At 40.5% G+C, this 16726-nt stretch overlaps 1 protein-coding gene across 2 annotated transcripts; it reads left to right on the top strand.

Annotated features, from left to right (window-relative positions):
• The first annotated feature begins 1075 nt into the window (after positions 1-1075).
• XAGE3 (X antigen family member 3) lies at positions 1076-6643 on the top strand. 2 transcript variants are annotated; one of them, XM_063703020.1, is made up of 5 exons: positions 1076-1153; positions 2018-2106; positions 2633-2738; positions 4271-4396; positions 6531-6643. In XM_063703020.1, exons 2-5 carry the CDS (start codon positions 2026-2028, stop codon positions 6551-6553), a joined length of 336 nt encoding a protein of 111 aa, XP_063559090.1. In that variant the 5' UTR covers positions 1076-1153; positions 2018-2025; the 3' UTR covers positions 6554-6643. The 2 variants fall into 2 exon arrangements, with proteins under 2 accessions (XP_063559090.1, XP_063559091.1); XM_063703021.1 differs by lacking the exon at positions 1076-1153 and adding an exon at positions 1858-1909.
• The last annotated feature ends 10083 nt before the right edge of the window (positions 6644-16726 follow it).

The raw sequence follows: 16726 nt of genomic DNA, 5'->3' as shown, positions 1-16726 counted from the left end.
AATGGAGAAATATTATCTTCTTGAGAAATTGTGTTGTTTTCTACCTTGCTTCTTGGCCACGACATTCATTGTTCTTTACTCCCCTGGGTCCATTCCCCGTGTTTCTCCTTTGCAGTTCAACTGCTCTTCAGTTTAACTGTCTGTCTGCCCCACCACAGTGTGGTAGCCTCCATGGAACATACCACGTGTGGTTCGTTGGTCTTCACATTTCCAGCATCCCAGATATTTCCTGCAACATGGCAGGCACCCATGCATATATAAATGAGAAAAAAGTATGTATAAATATATATAATAAAATAATTTATTTCTGTCACAAAAGGTCTGAGACACATCCTCCACTCATGGTGACATGGGACTGTCCCCAGTGTTTCTGGATGCATGAGAATGGTAGGGCAAGAGAGAGAACGAAGCCTCTTAGTCCCTTTGCTTCTACTACAAACACCTTAGGGATGTGAGTCTGGGGACAGTGGGAAAACTCCGGCTGGCCTTGCATGTGCCTGACTCAGTGTGCACGTCCCTTGCTGCCCAAGTCCCTTGTTGTCCATGTGCCTTGCTGTCTGCCTTCTGTCCCTGCAGAGCTGTGCAAGGACACATCATGACTTCCTTCTGTGTTGCTGACTAGGAGTCAGCCAGTAAGTCCGCAGATCAGTCTTCCCAGAGTTGAAGTGGGAGAGACTGTGAGGAGCAGCCCGCGGCGCGGTCTATGGCCTCCGACGGGGAGGTCCTTGAGGTTCCTGTCCTTCTCCTAACAGGTGGTGACACAGCCATGGCCTTGCTGTCGTGGGAGTCTCAGACAGGGGAGGAAGGAGGGCCATAGAGGGGAGGAGGACCTAGTGAACATGGAGTGAGTTTTGAAGGGGGAAACTATTTGTGGTATTTGAGTCCCGGAGGCATATGAAACCGCCCACAGAAGACACATTCCGAAGTCTTCAGTGGGAACCTGGGAGAGGGTAGAGAACTGCGCGGCGCGGCATGGGGTGGGGCTAGGAGAGGCGCCACAGCCCACTAGGCAGGCACAGACCTCACTGCGCATGTCCACTGGGTGTCTTCCCCTCGGCCCCTTTGCCCACGTGGTGAATGCCCTGGAGTTGTGAGGGTGTGAGGGTCGCGTTCCTGCTGTCTGGACTTTTTCTGTCCCACTGAGACGCAGCTGGTAGGTCCGCAGGCCAGTCCTCCCAAGGGTTGAAGTGTGAGTGCGTGTGAGGAGGAGCCAGTGGCTGTCCGGAGCGTGGGACAGCATGGCCCGTGGCCTCAGAGGCCGAAGGGTCTCAAGGTGATCGTCCTTCTCCTCGTGAGGTGGCACTGCCATGGGCCTTGTTGTGGTGAAATCAGAATGAGGGAAGAAGGTGGGCCGCGTGGTTGAGAGGGGTCAGGTGAAAATGGGGAGAGTGCTGGGGGTGCTGGGGCAGGTATCCGAGTCCCTGGAACCCTCGACCGAGGACGGATTCCAGACTCCTCCGTGTCGACCTGGGAAGGAGCAGGGTGGGCATTAAGGAAGGGAACTGGGAACGCTGCGGGTTGGTGACTGTGGCCCTGAGGTCTGTAAAGCGCCTGGCAGAGGTGTACAGTGAGGAGGGCCCAGAGCTGCGTGGCAACTTCTCAACTCCACTGTGGAGGTTTGAATGGGCGGGGCTCCGCATTCCAACAAAACTTGATTTTAGGGGGGAAATGGGCCTAGCAAATGGGTGGGTGACAAAAGCCGTGGTCACTGCAGTTTTAATTCTCTGGCTGTATTTTCCCAAATGTCTCCACGGAGGAGAGTTCAGTTGTGAAACCAAACCTCATCGGAAATATCCTGTCTTTTGCCAGGAGCCTTAAGAAATTGCTCAGCTAGCTTGACCAACTTAATGGCTTCCCAAGCATTCAGAAGGCACACATACTTACACTTGCCCTGAGACTTAGTTCGAAAGTATTTACAAACTTTAAAAAAATGACAAGTTAATATTTGGTCATGGAAGTGGTCAAATATAGCTGTCTTTTCAAGTGCATTTACCAATTCACAGTATTCTGTTTGCAGTGTGAAATATGATTTGGCGAGGAAGATCAACATATAGGCCTAGACCGAGGAGAAGTGTACCATCTCCTGAGCAGATTGGGCCTATGCTGGTGAGTGCCTTAACCTTTGCTGTTTTCTATTAGCAGAAAGTTATTTTTGTAACTTGTTATTGTTGCAAAACTATGTTTTGTAATTGTTGTTGAACCAGTATAGATATACCAATAAAGGTCTCCCATGCTGAGAAAAATAATCATGGCATCTCATGAAGGAAAGACTAGTCCAAGAGGATTAAGTTCTTCTGTTGTCTGGATGGATGATCTTGTGTTCCCCAGATTTTGCCCATGATTTCCTTCTCATGCTTATTTGCAAAAGATTACACACATTCATCCCAGCTTAGATTAAAACAGCTTCCAAAGCCCTTGAGGGCAACTGTCTTAGAGTAACCTCTCTGTGGGAAGAGTAACTTTATGAAAAATAAGTATGTGGAATCGTGTTGGAGAAATGTCTTTAGACTTATGATCAGAAATATCTATGTATTCTGTATATTTGTATTATTGAAATGCATCGCTAACAAAACTTTTTATCTGCACACACACACACACACACGCACACACACACACACACCCCTGGTTCCAGGAGCCCGGTGATGAGGAGCCTCAGCAAGAGGAACCACCAACTGAAAGTCGGGATCCTGCACCTGGTCAGGAGAGAGAAGAAGATCAGGGTGCAGCTGAGATTCAAGGTGCTGGGAAGGGAAAGAAAGAATGTCTATGGGGAGGGGAGGAGGCCTATGTGTGCATCATGCCTTATGCCATGACCAGTAACAGGAGGAAAGAAAACATTAGGAAAGGATCTCAAACATTTGCTGAGAGTTGGCTGGAAAAGTGAAGAGTATAGTTTGCAGCTTCATGGATATAAAGAATCTTCTCTTACCTTTGAAATATATTTCGTATGCTTGAAAGTACAGTCCTTGCTAAATCAGATGAAACTGTTTAATTTGATGTACAAAAATATACATTATTTCACTAGTTTACTTTGATCTTCTTAGAATGTTGTTGTCTGATCTTCTCAGCCGAGGTGTCCACAGTATTGTATGCACCCTTTAATAGCATGTAGAATGCCAAGTCACCCTACCTGAATACACTGAATAAAGCCCATTTGCATAAGGATGTTAGCCCCATTTTATAAATAAGAAAACTGAGGCTCTGAAATGGAGGCTTACCAAGAACACTTGAGTCATGGAGAAGGAATTCATATTTCATTCCAAGGTTTGTGTTCTCCCTACCATTCACATTAGAAAACGTGAATGATTTTGCTTGAAATGTTAATACTCAAATGTGTCTGTACTGTAAGTACTTCAGTATTGGCTCAGGACAAAACAAAGTTCATTGAAGCAGGATAGCAACGCCAGAAAAGAGCTCAATGAATGACAGCCACTCTTTCCTTTGCTTTGTATTTTTGACAGTATGTTTGGTAAAATCTGGATAATTCAGGACACTGGCATACAGGTAGCTATATTAGTATGATTTTAAGGGGCTTTTAAAGAGTTGTTTATATACTTTTATAATTAGAAAACTCGAAGTACGATAAGATTATCATGAAACAGAAATTATTTCCTCAACAGATAGCATTTTGAAGTTAAACATTGACAGAATTTGGGTCATGGGTTACTTTAGCAATTCACTGTTAAGGGGTTTCCAGAATATGACTGTCAACAATGCCCATCAATTTTTTTTTCACTCAAGTTTCTGTACTCTTGTGGAAGACAGCGATTTTGCTGTTATATTCGGTACTTTTTTGTGAATGGGATTCATTTACGGAAAGTTACATATAGGGCCTTTGGACCTAAGTTTGTTTAATTTTAACCAAAAAATTTTCAAGTTACCTCAACAGGTGATGAGTGTCAGGACTGTAAGATTTGTCATAGGCTCACCAATATATTCATCTAATCTTTCAGAAAATTACATTTAAGTTATTATTAAAATGCTATCCATTGGGCAGTCTTTAGGTTTCCTAGATAGCTGACACTCACTGTTTATAATACACAATGGTAAAGTATAGGAAATGTAAGTGTGGTGTGATTTTTCCTCAGATTGTCATTTAAGATAAGATTTCATAGTACAGGAAAACAAAGGTGGGACATCTTTGCATCACATTTATTACCACAGTCGCCTGCAGGCTTTTATTTCATAACATTGAGGAAAAGAATATTATCATTTCCTTCTTTATCTTTCTTGTTTGCCTGCTTCAATCGACAACCTTTGTATTTTTTAGTGCCTGACCTGGAAGCTGATCTCCAGGAGCTGTCTCAGTCAAAGACTGGGGGTGAATGTGGAAATGGTCCTGATGACCAGGGGAAGTTTCTGCCAAAATCAGAACAATTTAAAATGCCAGAAGGAGGTATGCTATCCATTATTATGTGCTTTCTGTTTTCCACAATATTATACTTTTGATAATAAAAGAGAACATTACTATCCCTTTAAAATCAGAGTTCAAATGCAGACTTTTTTTGAAAGGTTGTTCAGACCCCAATCGCCTGACTGTAAGACTTAAATACTGTCAGATACAAACACAAATTGGGTCAAACCCACATTGAATCATCAAATATGAAAGCATTTTCTTACTTCTGATTATACCCAACAACTAACAATTTTCAGATTCTTTTCTCATTTCTGCTTTTAACAAATACATAATGCATTTCTAATACCAGTTTGTGTGAAATATCCTGAGCACCCTAAGCAGATTCTAATACCAGCTCTAACATTATTTGTGAGATTCTGGATGAATTCCATAAATTCTACAACCATCTTTTGCTGTTATTGAAAATAGTAAATGCATATCAGATGTATTAACATCTGTTTCAAAGTTGATTTCTGTATCCTCATGTTCTGTTGGATAGAATACAAAGATATGATTTGTTTTTCATAACAATCAGTTTCACTCCAGTTATAATATCTGAGTCGAGATTTCATGGTTCCTAAGAAAATGAGTGGGCAACTTGCTTCATGAAAGTATCTTTTCCACATATTTTCCAAATTGATGACTGTTAATCAGAAGAACTTCTGAATTTATAGGAAGCATTCCATGTTTATGGAAGAAATTGCCTAAATGGTTTTACTCTATACTGCTGAACCATTCCATTAGACTATTTACATGAAAGACAGTTTTCAATTATTTCCAGGAGCCCATTGAACAATCCTCAATTGTATTCTTAGGAAGATAGTCTTAAGTGAGTATCTTGTTAAAATAGATAGAAAATTACACGAGAAAGGAAAATATTAATGAAAATTATAAAGAGCAATAGAATAAATCTAAGGGAAAAGGAAAGAGGTCCTTAATAAGAGACAGATATGAGTCGTTAGTAAAAGGAAATGTAATCCAAAAGTAATACATTTAAAAGATTGTTCTTTTGAAAAATAGCTATGAATAGAGTAATAGTTTACACACTCTTGAAGAAAATGGAAAAAGCTCAACATGGAATATGAACAAGACCCTAACAGATACTGAATATATGGTATAATCGAAAGTGAATACATTCTTGAACTCTAGTATTTTCAAAATATGAATGAAATGATTGATATGCTAGGAACACATACATTAGTTAATTTATTCCAGTAATACCTGAACATCTAAGCATCACAAAGACTGTGGGAAAACTTCTGAAATTTCCCACTTATCCCTCAAAAACACTTAACTTTTAGAAACAATTATTTGGCTTTTCCAGATGTCTTACTGTCCTTTTCTATTTTCCTCTCCCTCCATTTCTTTTTTTGCCCGACTGTTCATGATATATGCCTCTTTCCCTTTTTGATGTCAAAAATAATAGTGATAGATTAAACCAAATGTGACCATGTAATTTATTTTACCAATGGGAATACTTTCAAGTGTAAAAAGAGGGACTCTTCATATTGACATCAAGATGATAGGTGAAAATCTTGGACAAATGGTTACCGTACCTTAAAGACCACAGAAGAATGAACTAGCCCCAAGCAATATTTTTGGACTTCTGTGCAAAGAGAAAAAACAAATGCAGTACTGACCTTTCAATTCACTGCACTTTTGCAGTTCCTAATGTGACATAAATTGTTTCCCAGGAGCTTGTTGAACATCCAGACTATTATTTCAAGGCAAAACATTGCATTACATGATACATTGTTTGTAAATTCCTTTTGTTTCTTAGGTTTGTTGTGTGTTGGTCATATTTTTATTAAAACAATACACAATGTTTGCTTTTCACTTTGAGCCACCTTTTAATAGGTTCACTTGATTTAAAGTGTTCTGAAGTTAGACAGTTTTTGGTTTCCTTGAACTACAGAAGGCAGGATGTTTTAAAAATGTTGCTAGTGTATATACTTGGAAGCCTATCTTCAAGTCTCTACAGAGGTCTAACTGAATGTTAGCCATCAGGTTACTCTTAGGCTTCTGGTTTAATCCACGGTATAAAACCAAAACTTTGGTGTCCTTTGCATACCTTTAATGTCATCTGAATACAGTTCTGCTACTAATGTTCCCTCCTGTTATATTTCTATTATAGGTGACAGGCAACCACAGGTTTAAATGAAGACAAGCTGAAACAACACAAAACTGTTTTTATCTAAGATATTTGACTTAAAAATATCGAAATAAACTTTTGCAGCTTTCTCCAAAGAAGTCTTGCACATTTTTTGTTCATTTTATTCCCAAATATTTGATACTATTGAAAATGGTGGCCAGGTGTGGTGGCTCAAGCCTGTAATCCCAGCACTTTGGGATGCGGAGACAGGAGGATTTCTTGAGCTCAGGAAACTGACACCAGCTTGGGCAACATAGTGAGACCCCCTCACTGCAAAATAAATGAATGACTGCATGAATGCATGAATGTATGCATGTATATATGTAGCCTTAGTCCTAGCTACTCCTGAGGCTACGTTGAGAGGATCCCTTGAACTCAGGAAGTCGAGGATGTAGGTAGTTATGTTCAGGCCACTGCAACTCCAGCCTGGGTGACAGAGTGAGACTCTGTTTAAAAAAAGAAAAGGAAAAGTATCATTTTTGAAATTTTCTATTCTGATTACACTGGTACACACACTTGTGATATTATGAAATATATAAATATATATTTGGTCCTCTACCCTGTATACTGGCATACAACTCTTAATATTTTTAGAATCTCCACAAAGTGATGTCTTTTTGTATGCTAATGAGTTGACTGACGCCTAGCAGCCCCTAGGTAGCTTTGGGATGGGGGATTAGAGGGCTGGGACTTTCAGCCCCACCCCAAACCTTCAGGGAAGGGAGAAGAGTTGAAGGTTAAGTTGATCACCAATGGCCAGCCAGTGGTTTAATCGATCACACCTGCATAATGGAAACCTCCATGAAAACCGAAAAGGACAGGGTTCAGAGAGCTTCTGGATAGCTGCACACATGGAGGACAGCATTTCCACAGAGGGCATGGACGCTCCCTGCCCCTTAACTCATTCCTTACCCTATGCATCTCTTTAACTGGATCCTTTCTAATATCCTGTTTAAATCAACCCATAAATGTATATGTTTCACTGAGTCGTGAGATGCTTTAGTAAATTAATTGAACTCGAGTAGGAGTCATGGGAAATTCAATTTATAGCTGGTGTGTCAGAAACACAGTAAAACAACCTAGGGCTGGAAGCAATTGGCAGGGCCCTCTTGTGGGACTGAGCCCTCAACCTGTGCGATCTGATGCTATCTCCAGGTAGATCCTATTGGAGTTGAATGGGAGGATACCCAGCTCGTGTATGCTGCAAAACTGATTGCTTGCTTGGTGTGTTGAGAAAAGCCCCCACATATTTGGTCACAGAAGTCTTTGATGTTACTGGTAGTAGGGCAAGAACAGAGAAAACACTTTTTTCTTCCATTCAACCAACAGGTATCATGTTTGTATATTGTTTTTCTATGCAGTAAACTTGCTAAATATCCTCATTCCAAATTTATCTCTAGATCCTTTCTGATTTTCAACATACACAATCATATCGTCTTTGAATAACAACAGCTTGTTTCTGACATTTCAAACACTATACTTTTTCCTTTTTCCTATTTCACAACATCAGACGGACCCACCCAATACAATGCTGATTAGAACCAGTAATTGTGGCCATCCTTCTCTTATGCGTACTAGACACTGGAAATTTTTTGTTTTTTATTTTTTGTTATACTTTAAGTTTTAGGGTACATGTGCACAATGTGCAGGTTAGTTACGTATGTACACATGTGCCATGTTGGTGTGCTGCACCCATTAACTCGTCATTTAACATTAGGTATATCTTCTAATGCTATCCCTCCCCACTCCCCCCACCCCACAACAGGCCCTGGTGTGTGATGTTCCCCTTCCTGTTTCCATGTGTTCTCACTGTTCAATTCCCACCTATGAGTGACAACATGTGGTGTTTGGTTTTTTGTCCTTGTGATAGTTTGCTGAGAATGATGGTTTCCAGCTTCATCCATGTCCCTATAAAGGACATGAACTCATCCTTTTTTATGGCTGCATAGTATTCCATAGTGTATATGTGCCACATTTTCTTTTTTTTATTATTATTATACTTTAAGTTTTAGGGTACATGTGCACAATGTGCAGGTTAGTTACATATGTATACATGTGCCATGCTGGTGTGCTGCACCCATTAACTCGTCATATAGCATTAGGTATATCTCCCAATGCTAACCCTCCCGACTCCCCCACCCCACAACAGTCCCCAGAGTGTGATGTTCCCCTTCCTGTGTCCATGTGTTCTCATTGTTCAATTCCCATCTATGAGTGAGAACATGCGGTGTTTGGTATTTTGTCCTTGCGATAGCTTACTGAGAATGATGATTTCTAATTTCATCCATGTCCCTACAAAGGACGTGAGCTCATCATTTTTTATGGCTGCATAGTATTCCATGGTGTATATGTGCCACATTTTCTTAATCCAGGCTATCTTTGACGGACATTTGGGTTGGTTCCAAGTCTTTGCTATTGTGAATAGTGCCGCAATAAACATACGTGTGCATGTGTCTTTATAGCAGCATGATTTATAGTCCTTTGGGTATATACCCAGTAATGGAATGGCTGGGTCAAATGGTATTTCTAGTTCTAGATCCCTGAGGAATCACCACACTCACTTCCACAATGGTTGAACTAGTTTACAGTCCCACCAACAGTGTAAAAGTGTTCCTATTTCTCCACATCCTCTCCAGCACCTGTTGTTTCCTGACTTTTTAATGATCGCCATTCTAACTGGTGTGAGATGGTATCTCATTGTGGTTTTGATTTGCATTTCTCTGATGGCCAGTGATGGTGAGCATTTTTTCATGTGTCTTTTGGCTGCCTAAGTGTCTTCTTTTGAGAAGTGTCTGTTCATATCCTTTGCCCACTTTTTGATGGGGTTGTTTGTTTTTTTCTTGTAAATTTGATGGAGTTCATTGTAGATTCTGGATATTAGCCCTTTGTCAGATGAGTAGATTGCAAAAATTTTCTCTCATTCTGTAGGCTGCCTGTTCACTCTGATGGTAGTTTCTTTTGCTGTGCAGAAGCTCTTGAGTTTAATTAGATCCCATTTGTCAATTTTGGCTTTTGTTGCCACTGCTTTTAGTGTTTTAGACATGAAGTCCTTGTCCATGCCTATGTCCTGAATGGTATTGCCTAGGTTTTCTTCCAGGGTTTTTATGGTTTCAGGTCTAACATTTAAGTGTTTAATCCAGCTTGAATTAATTTTTGTCTAAGGTGTAAGGAAGGGATCCAGTTTCAGCTTTCTGCATATGGCTAGCCAGTTTTCCCAGCACCATTTATTAAATAGGGAATCCTTTCCCCATTGCTTGTTTTTGTCAGGTTTGTCAAAGATCAGATGGTTATAGATATGCGGCATTATTTCTGAGGGCTCTGTTCTGTTCCCTTGATCTATGTCTCTGTTTTGGTACCAGTACCATGCTGTTTTGGTTACTGTATCCTTGTAGCATAGTTTGAAGTCAGGTAGCATGATGCCTCTAGCTTTGTTCTTTTGGCTTAGGATTGACTTGGCGGTGCGGGCTCTTTTTTGGTTCCATATGAACTTTAAAGTAGTTTTTTCCAATTCTGTGAAGAAAGTCATTGGTAGCTTGATGGGGATGGCATTGAATCTGTAAATTACCTTGGGCAGTATGGCCATTTTCATGATATTGATTCTTCCTACCCATGAGCGTGGAGTGTTCTTCCATTTCTTTGTATCCTCTTTTATTTCATTGAGCAGTGGTTTGTAGTTCTCCTTGAAGAGGTCCTTCATGTCCCTTGTAAGTTGGATTCCTAGGTATTTTATTCTCTTTGAAGCAATTGTGAATGGGAGTTCACTCATGATTTGGCTCTCTGTTTGTCTGTTATTGGTGTATAAGAATGGGAATTTTTTGATAAATATCTTAAGTTTGCTGTGCTTTTTAAAATAGATCTATTTTATTAGAATAGGAAGTTCCATTCTATTTTCCATTTGTTAAGACTATTTATCTTGAATATATACTGACTTTCATGAAGCACTTGTAATGCATCCACGTAGATGATTACAGGACTTTTTCCTTTATTAATCTGTTAACATTGTGAATTACATTGGTAAGTTGCTATGTTTAAACCAACGTTGCATTCCTAGGGGGAAACATTTGGTCATGACACATTATCCTTTTTGAATAATCTATGTATTACTAATTTGTTTAGGATTTGTATGTGTGTTCTCAGAAGCGACATTAGCCTATATTTTTATTTTATGTAGAGATGCTCCTCAAGTTATCATAGAATTATGTCCTAATAAATCGATCATATATTGAAAATTTTGTAAGTTGAAAATGCATTCAGTACACCTAACTTAGCAAACATCATAGCTTAGCTTAGGCTCCCTTAAACATGCCCAGCATGCTTACATTAGCCTACGGTTGTGCAAAATCATCTAACACAAAGTCTATTTTATCATAACTTGGAATATCTCACGTAATTTATTGAATACTGTCCTGGAAGTGAAAAATATAATGGTTATATGGCTATTCGAAGTACTGTTTCCACTGAACGCATTTCTTTTATCTGCCATCATAAAGCCAAATAATTTTAAGTGGAAGCATCATAAGTTGGGGCCATCTGTATTCTCTCTGTTGGCCTTTGGTATCTAGGTTACACTAGCTTCATGAAATGAATTGGGATATAAGTCCTCTTTCTTTCTTTTTTTTTTTTTTTGAGGCGGAGTCTAGCTCTGTCGCCCAGGCTGGAATGCAGTGGTGCAATCTCGGCTCACTGCAAGATCCGCCTCCTGGGTATAAGTCCTCTTTCTATTCTCTAGAACTGAAATCTCTGAAAGACTGAATAACTTAGGGATAGGCTTTGTCATGTTCTTTTGTTTCTAGATTGAATCTCCTTTTTACCTTTGGACCTTACTTAAAAGAAAGACAGAAGGGGCAGCTTTATGTTCCTATGCCTTTGAACTTTATAAGGTGGCCGTCTTTCCTCCAATGATCCCTCTAATGATGCTGTCACTCTGAAAACTACCTGCTCCTTTTTTTTGTACTGATATTAACCCCTGTACACAGAAAGTTAAAAGTTGCCATTCTATTAATGTGCTTACACAAGTTTTTTAAGAGATAGGTTCTTGCTATGTTGCCCAGGCTGATCTTGAGCTCCTGGGCTCAAGTGATCCTCCCTCCTTGGCCTCCAAACGTCCTGGGATAACAGGTGAGAGCCACCATGCCGGGCCTGCCTACATGATTTTGATCTGTGGTATGTGGTTGTGAATGGGTTGACTAACCAAAGGTGTTTATAGTTACGACAATAGCTCCATTTATTGAGTTAAGAAAAACAGGAATAATAATAACTCACATTTATAGAGTATGTGTTATCCATTAGCCACTTCTCTGAGCTATGTTTCATTGTTTCTGACCTCATTTAATCCTTTAAAAAGGTGAGTCAGAGTTTTCGTAAACTTTGCAATAAATGACTCTAGTAAGAAGCAGATATGGGGATTCAAGTTCTAAGTTCACAGTCTGCATTTTCTCGAAGCAAATGCTTCTGACAGCATTGAATGTAGAACTGGTGTTGTATATATTGACTTCAGTGGTAATCTCATTTTTCATGTAAATCTGTGGTAATATATAAAATATATATTTTTTCATAGTTCAAGATAAAAGCCTTTATTCTTTTCTTGAAGGAGGGGTTTCCCAAAATATGGCACATAGAGCTAACAGGCGTTCCAAGATGAAACCATTGGTACAAAAACATTTAAAAAAGTAATGATAACATACCTATTTTACTGCACTACAGAACAATATAACTTGAATACTAAAGTCATTTGGAATAGGTTGTGGGAACACGGAGAGAAGAACTGATGCCTCAATCCCTATGGAAAATGCCACAACATCTCCTGCAAACACATTTGACCTTTCTTTAAAAGTTATTAAGAGCCAGGCAGGGAGAAGCACCAAACCTCATTTTTTTTTAGAAAAGCACACACATTTATTTAATATAAGTTTTACATAGGGAAAGGAAAACACAAAGAAACAGGAAAACTTGTGTATATTTATTCTAGGTTTGATGGAGAAGTGGATAGTGATGGAAAAGTATGTTGGATAAAAACGCATGATCTAATGATAGTTAATTGGGGAGAACTCAGTTATGCCTGTTTGTTCAGATTGCTGTCAGTGATCTTGTGTTTTTAGAGATATACAGATGTCCATTTCCTCTGGGTATAGAGACAGCACCTGTCAACTGAGGGTTTTATGACCTGCTTCAGGGGAGAAGGGTTGGGGGAAGGTGAGAGCTATCTTCCTGCTTCTGCTGTTTTCTAAATACCCCCATATTCTGGGGTAGTGTGTCCTGAACCTCATCACTCAAAAGTTACCACTGGTTTTATATCTCTGTATGATATATTCCAAGCTTTTCAACATGACATACAAAATTTCCTCTCTTTCCCACCCTCCTATGATCTTTCTAGTTTCAATCACCACCACTTTCCACCTTTCATTTTACGTTCTATTGTCAAGGACTGCTCATACTTCTCATCCACACACAATGCTATTTTATTCCTCCCTGTCTGTATATATATATATTGTCTTCTCTGCCCGGAATGTGCTTACCCCTCTTTTTTTTACTTGAGTAACTCCCATTTACTCTCCCTTATTCTGCTCAGGTGTTACCTTCTCTATGAAGCCTTCTTTAATGTACTTAAACTGCTAAGCTTCCTCTTCTACATTTCTAAAAGAAATTGTGCTTCCCTCTTTAAATCATTTTTTTTAAATTTTACTTTAAGTTCTGGGATACATGTGCAGAATGTGCAGATTTGTTATGTAGGTGTACATGTGCCATGTGGTTTGCTGCACCTATCAACCTGTCATCTAGGTTTTAAGCTCTGCATGCATTAGGTATTTGTCCTAATGCTCTCCCTCTCCTTGCCCCCGACCCCCCCACCCAGTGTGTGTTGTTCCCCCTCCCTGTGTCCATGTGTTCTCATCATTCAACTCCCACTTATGAGTGAGAGAATGTTCTCTGTTCCTGTATTAGTTTGCTGAAGATGATGGCTTCCAGCTTCATCCATGTCCCTGCAAAGGACATGATCTCATTCCTTTTTTATGGCTGCATAGTATTTCATACAAGCCTCATTTTTCATCTACATAAAAACTCCATCAGTCTGACAGTCACCACATCTCATTCAGAAGCCCCTGAAGCTTCCTGGATCCAGCCTTATATCCCTCTTACTAAACATAATACAGGAATTTCAACTCTGGGCTCCATTTGTATCCTCATACCCACAAAGAGAATTCTGCAGCAAAGGCCCTACTCAGAATCCATACTGCTTAAGGAGGGGAAGGAGATTATAATCAGCAATTATTTCTCCCTATTAAAGAGATTATAAAGTATTTTCTTATCCAAAAGGACTGAAAAGCCAGGATTCAAATAAAAAGTGAGACTAAGTGTAGGGGATCCCATTTGCCACAAAGTATGTGAGAATTTCCTAGGCCATAGAGCTGGGATGAAAGAATTAAGGCCTAGGTCAAAGACAGGGGAAAGTAACCAGGGCAACTTGCTGATGAGAGATGACTTGGGTCCTAGCTACACTGTCTCTTTATAGGCTATGACATGAAATAACCATAGGTTTCTATTCTGCCTCTCACGCACTGGCCTTGAGATGGTGGGCAAGATACTTATATCCTATGGGATGGTTTCCCCATTTCTAAAGTAGAAATTAGAATATTTACACTAAATACTTGCTATGAAGAATAAATGAAATAATATAGGAAGCAGGCATGACATTGCAGACAAATTTGGTTTACTAGTTACATTTCTGTTTTTTCTTCAACATTTATTTTTTTCATTCAATTTACCTTTACAACTACATCTATAGGAAGTGATAACTGCTTTTGAAATGCAAGTAAAAATACCAAGTTATCTTTAAAAATGCATTTGACTTCCAAAACTTATTTGATTTAAATAAATATGTTAATTAATTGTGTCAGACATGGAATGAATTCTAAAGTCTGTTTGTAAATACCCAACGGTGACAAGGCCAATCCTAAGACAGTGGTATGTGCTAAAAACTGTGCTTCTTGCTCCGTGTGATTCCAGGAGGAATTAGTCAATATTCTGGCCAGGCAACGCTACACACAATTCAGTACAATAGTGTGTCAATTGCTCAAGCAGTTCCTAAACAGCCCTGTTGTGGCTAACAGGGCTACAAGGTTCACCAGTATAGTTGTTAGTTTACCTTGTCACATATCCATAGATTTAGCCAGTAAGAAGAAAATGAGCCCAAATGGATCCAAGTGGTTGATTGCTTGCGTAGACAGCAAAAGCAAGATCAGCATTGTGTCAGCACTGTGTCCTAGTCTCACAGTATGACACTGAATTGGAGGTACTCCGTGACAGCACAGATGGTGGGTCTCTCTGCTTGTGAGGAGCCCACAGTCATATCCTGTAGCCAAGGTTGAAACTACACTGAATACTGAACCCAAGATCACACCTGACACAGCTGCGACTATGGAACAGCAGGGGCGACCCAGCTCCTGAACATCCCAGGCACAACACCTGGGGATGTATCCATGCTTTTGAATTGGAGGAACTGGTGTCAATGACTACCGTGAACTGACTGCCTTCTGACAGTTCCCTTAAGGCAAAGATGCAAATGAATTGTTTGGACTGGATAAGAAACCCCAGAGGGAAAGGTCATGCAGTGGGAGGCCACATTGGGAGCCTTGGCCAGCTCCTGCCTAACTAATGTATGTCCTGCTGGGGGTACCCTAACAAGGGTATAAACTCTTAGAGTCCACGGGTATCACTTGTGCCCTCTGGGATTGTACTTGCATGTGCGCCCTGACTATCCTGACCCTGCCTGAGCCCTGGAAGGCATTTACATCAGCCTCAGTTTCCTGGCCAGAATCATACCAAGCCTGAAATGGAGGCTTGGGCTGGACAAAAAAGGTTAATACAGAATCTTAGTTAGGAAGTCACCTGCCTTTGTCAGATAGACCTTCATAATTAATAGGATTTGTATAAGATGGCTATGATGGGAAATCTGTTGTGTCAACTTGGCTCAGTCATGGTCCAGACAAAATTGTTCACTTTGTCCAGGGTAGGTGTCTCTCTGAGGGTGTTTTTCAGCTGAGACTAACAGTTAAATAAACAGACACTGGGTAAACTTAATTGCCCTCCACAATGTGGGTGGGCTTCATCTGGTCACTTGAAGGCTTTCAGAGAAGAAGACTGAAGTTCTCCTCAAGATGAAGAAATTCTGCCTCTACGCTGCCCTTAAATTTGAGCGATCACATCACCTCTGCATTGGGACTCCAGCCTGACATCCTGCTCTGCAAGGTTTGTACTTCCAGCCCCCACATTTGCATGATCCACTTCCTCAAAATCAATTTCTCTCTGTCTCTCTCTGCGTGCACACACACACACACACACACACACACACAGAGGAACCTTAACCAATAGGCTGCATACATCTGGGACCCTTAAAGGGCATAACTGAGATCAGTACTGCAGGTTGGTCTCACTCTGCTGCAGCTGCATGGCTCCTAAGGCAGAGGCCTGTGGCATTCCCCTCCCATCCTCTGCAGACTGCCATCCATGTGGCTCATCACTGTGACTCAGGGTTTGGTCATCCAACCATGTAGAGATCACTACCATTCCACAAGTGTTCCCTGCCCTCCTTCTGTCTGTGAGGTCCTCTATCCCATCCTGAGGACACAGAGATCTACTGGGTATGTTTCCAGCTTTCCAGGAGAGACCACAGAGCCTGGTGAGGGAAATACACCTGCAAAGAGAACTTCAGTGCAGTAACAGCAACCGGCATAGCCGGTGTGTTCACCAACTAATGAGAGATCACACTACCAACATCTCCCACTTGATTTTCCCCATCAACTAACAGCTTATCATGGAAATTATCCCTTTGGTAGGTAAGTTGGATTGCCCTCATTGTTTCCCCTGGGGCATGTGGAGTTACAAAGCAAATTGATACTGGTATGTTGTGTCAGAGTGCAATCCAAGAATGGAATGCTCTGTAGTGATGTGATTGCCAAAGCAGTCAATAAGTCTTTGTAAGTTCTCAGATGAAGCAACATTACAAGCCTCTCTCAGTTTACAAGGAGTGACATGTATGGAAAATCCAGTTTATTTAAGACTCTAGAAAAAGTCAATTGCCTTCCCTGTAACCCTCAGCCCCCAAATGCCAGTAGCCCCTGCCAATCATTCCAGCAACCAAAGCTGCCCTCAGAATGTCCTAAATGTCCCAAAATGTGCAATGA

This window comes from Gorilla gorilla, chromosome X (assembly GCF_029281585.2).
Source record: "Gorilla gorilla gorilla isolate KB3781 chromosome X, NHGRI_mGorGor1-v2.1_pri, whole genome shotgun sequence".
In the NCBI taxonomy this organism is placed as follows: Eukaryota; Metazoa; Chordata; class Mammalia; order Primates; family Hominidae; genus Gorilla; species Gorilla gorilla.
This window is presented reverse-complemented; position numbering and strand designations above follow the sequence as displayed.

Coding starts and splice junctions, on each gene's coding strand:
- XAGE3 (XM_063703020.1), top strand. CDS start 2,026: ATGATTTGGCGAGGAAGATCAACATATAGGCCTAGACCGAGGAGAAGT. Junction 2,107..2,632: donor AGCAGATTGGGCCTATGCTG/GTGAGTGCCTTA, acceptor CCCTGGTTCCAG/GAGCCCGGTGATGAGGAGCC. Junction 2,739..4,270: donor GGGTGCAGCTGAGATTCAAG/GTGCTGGGAAGG, acceptor TGTATTTTTTAG/TGCCTGACCTGGAAGCTGAT.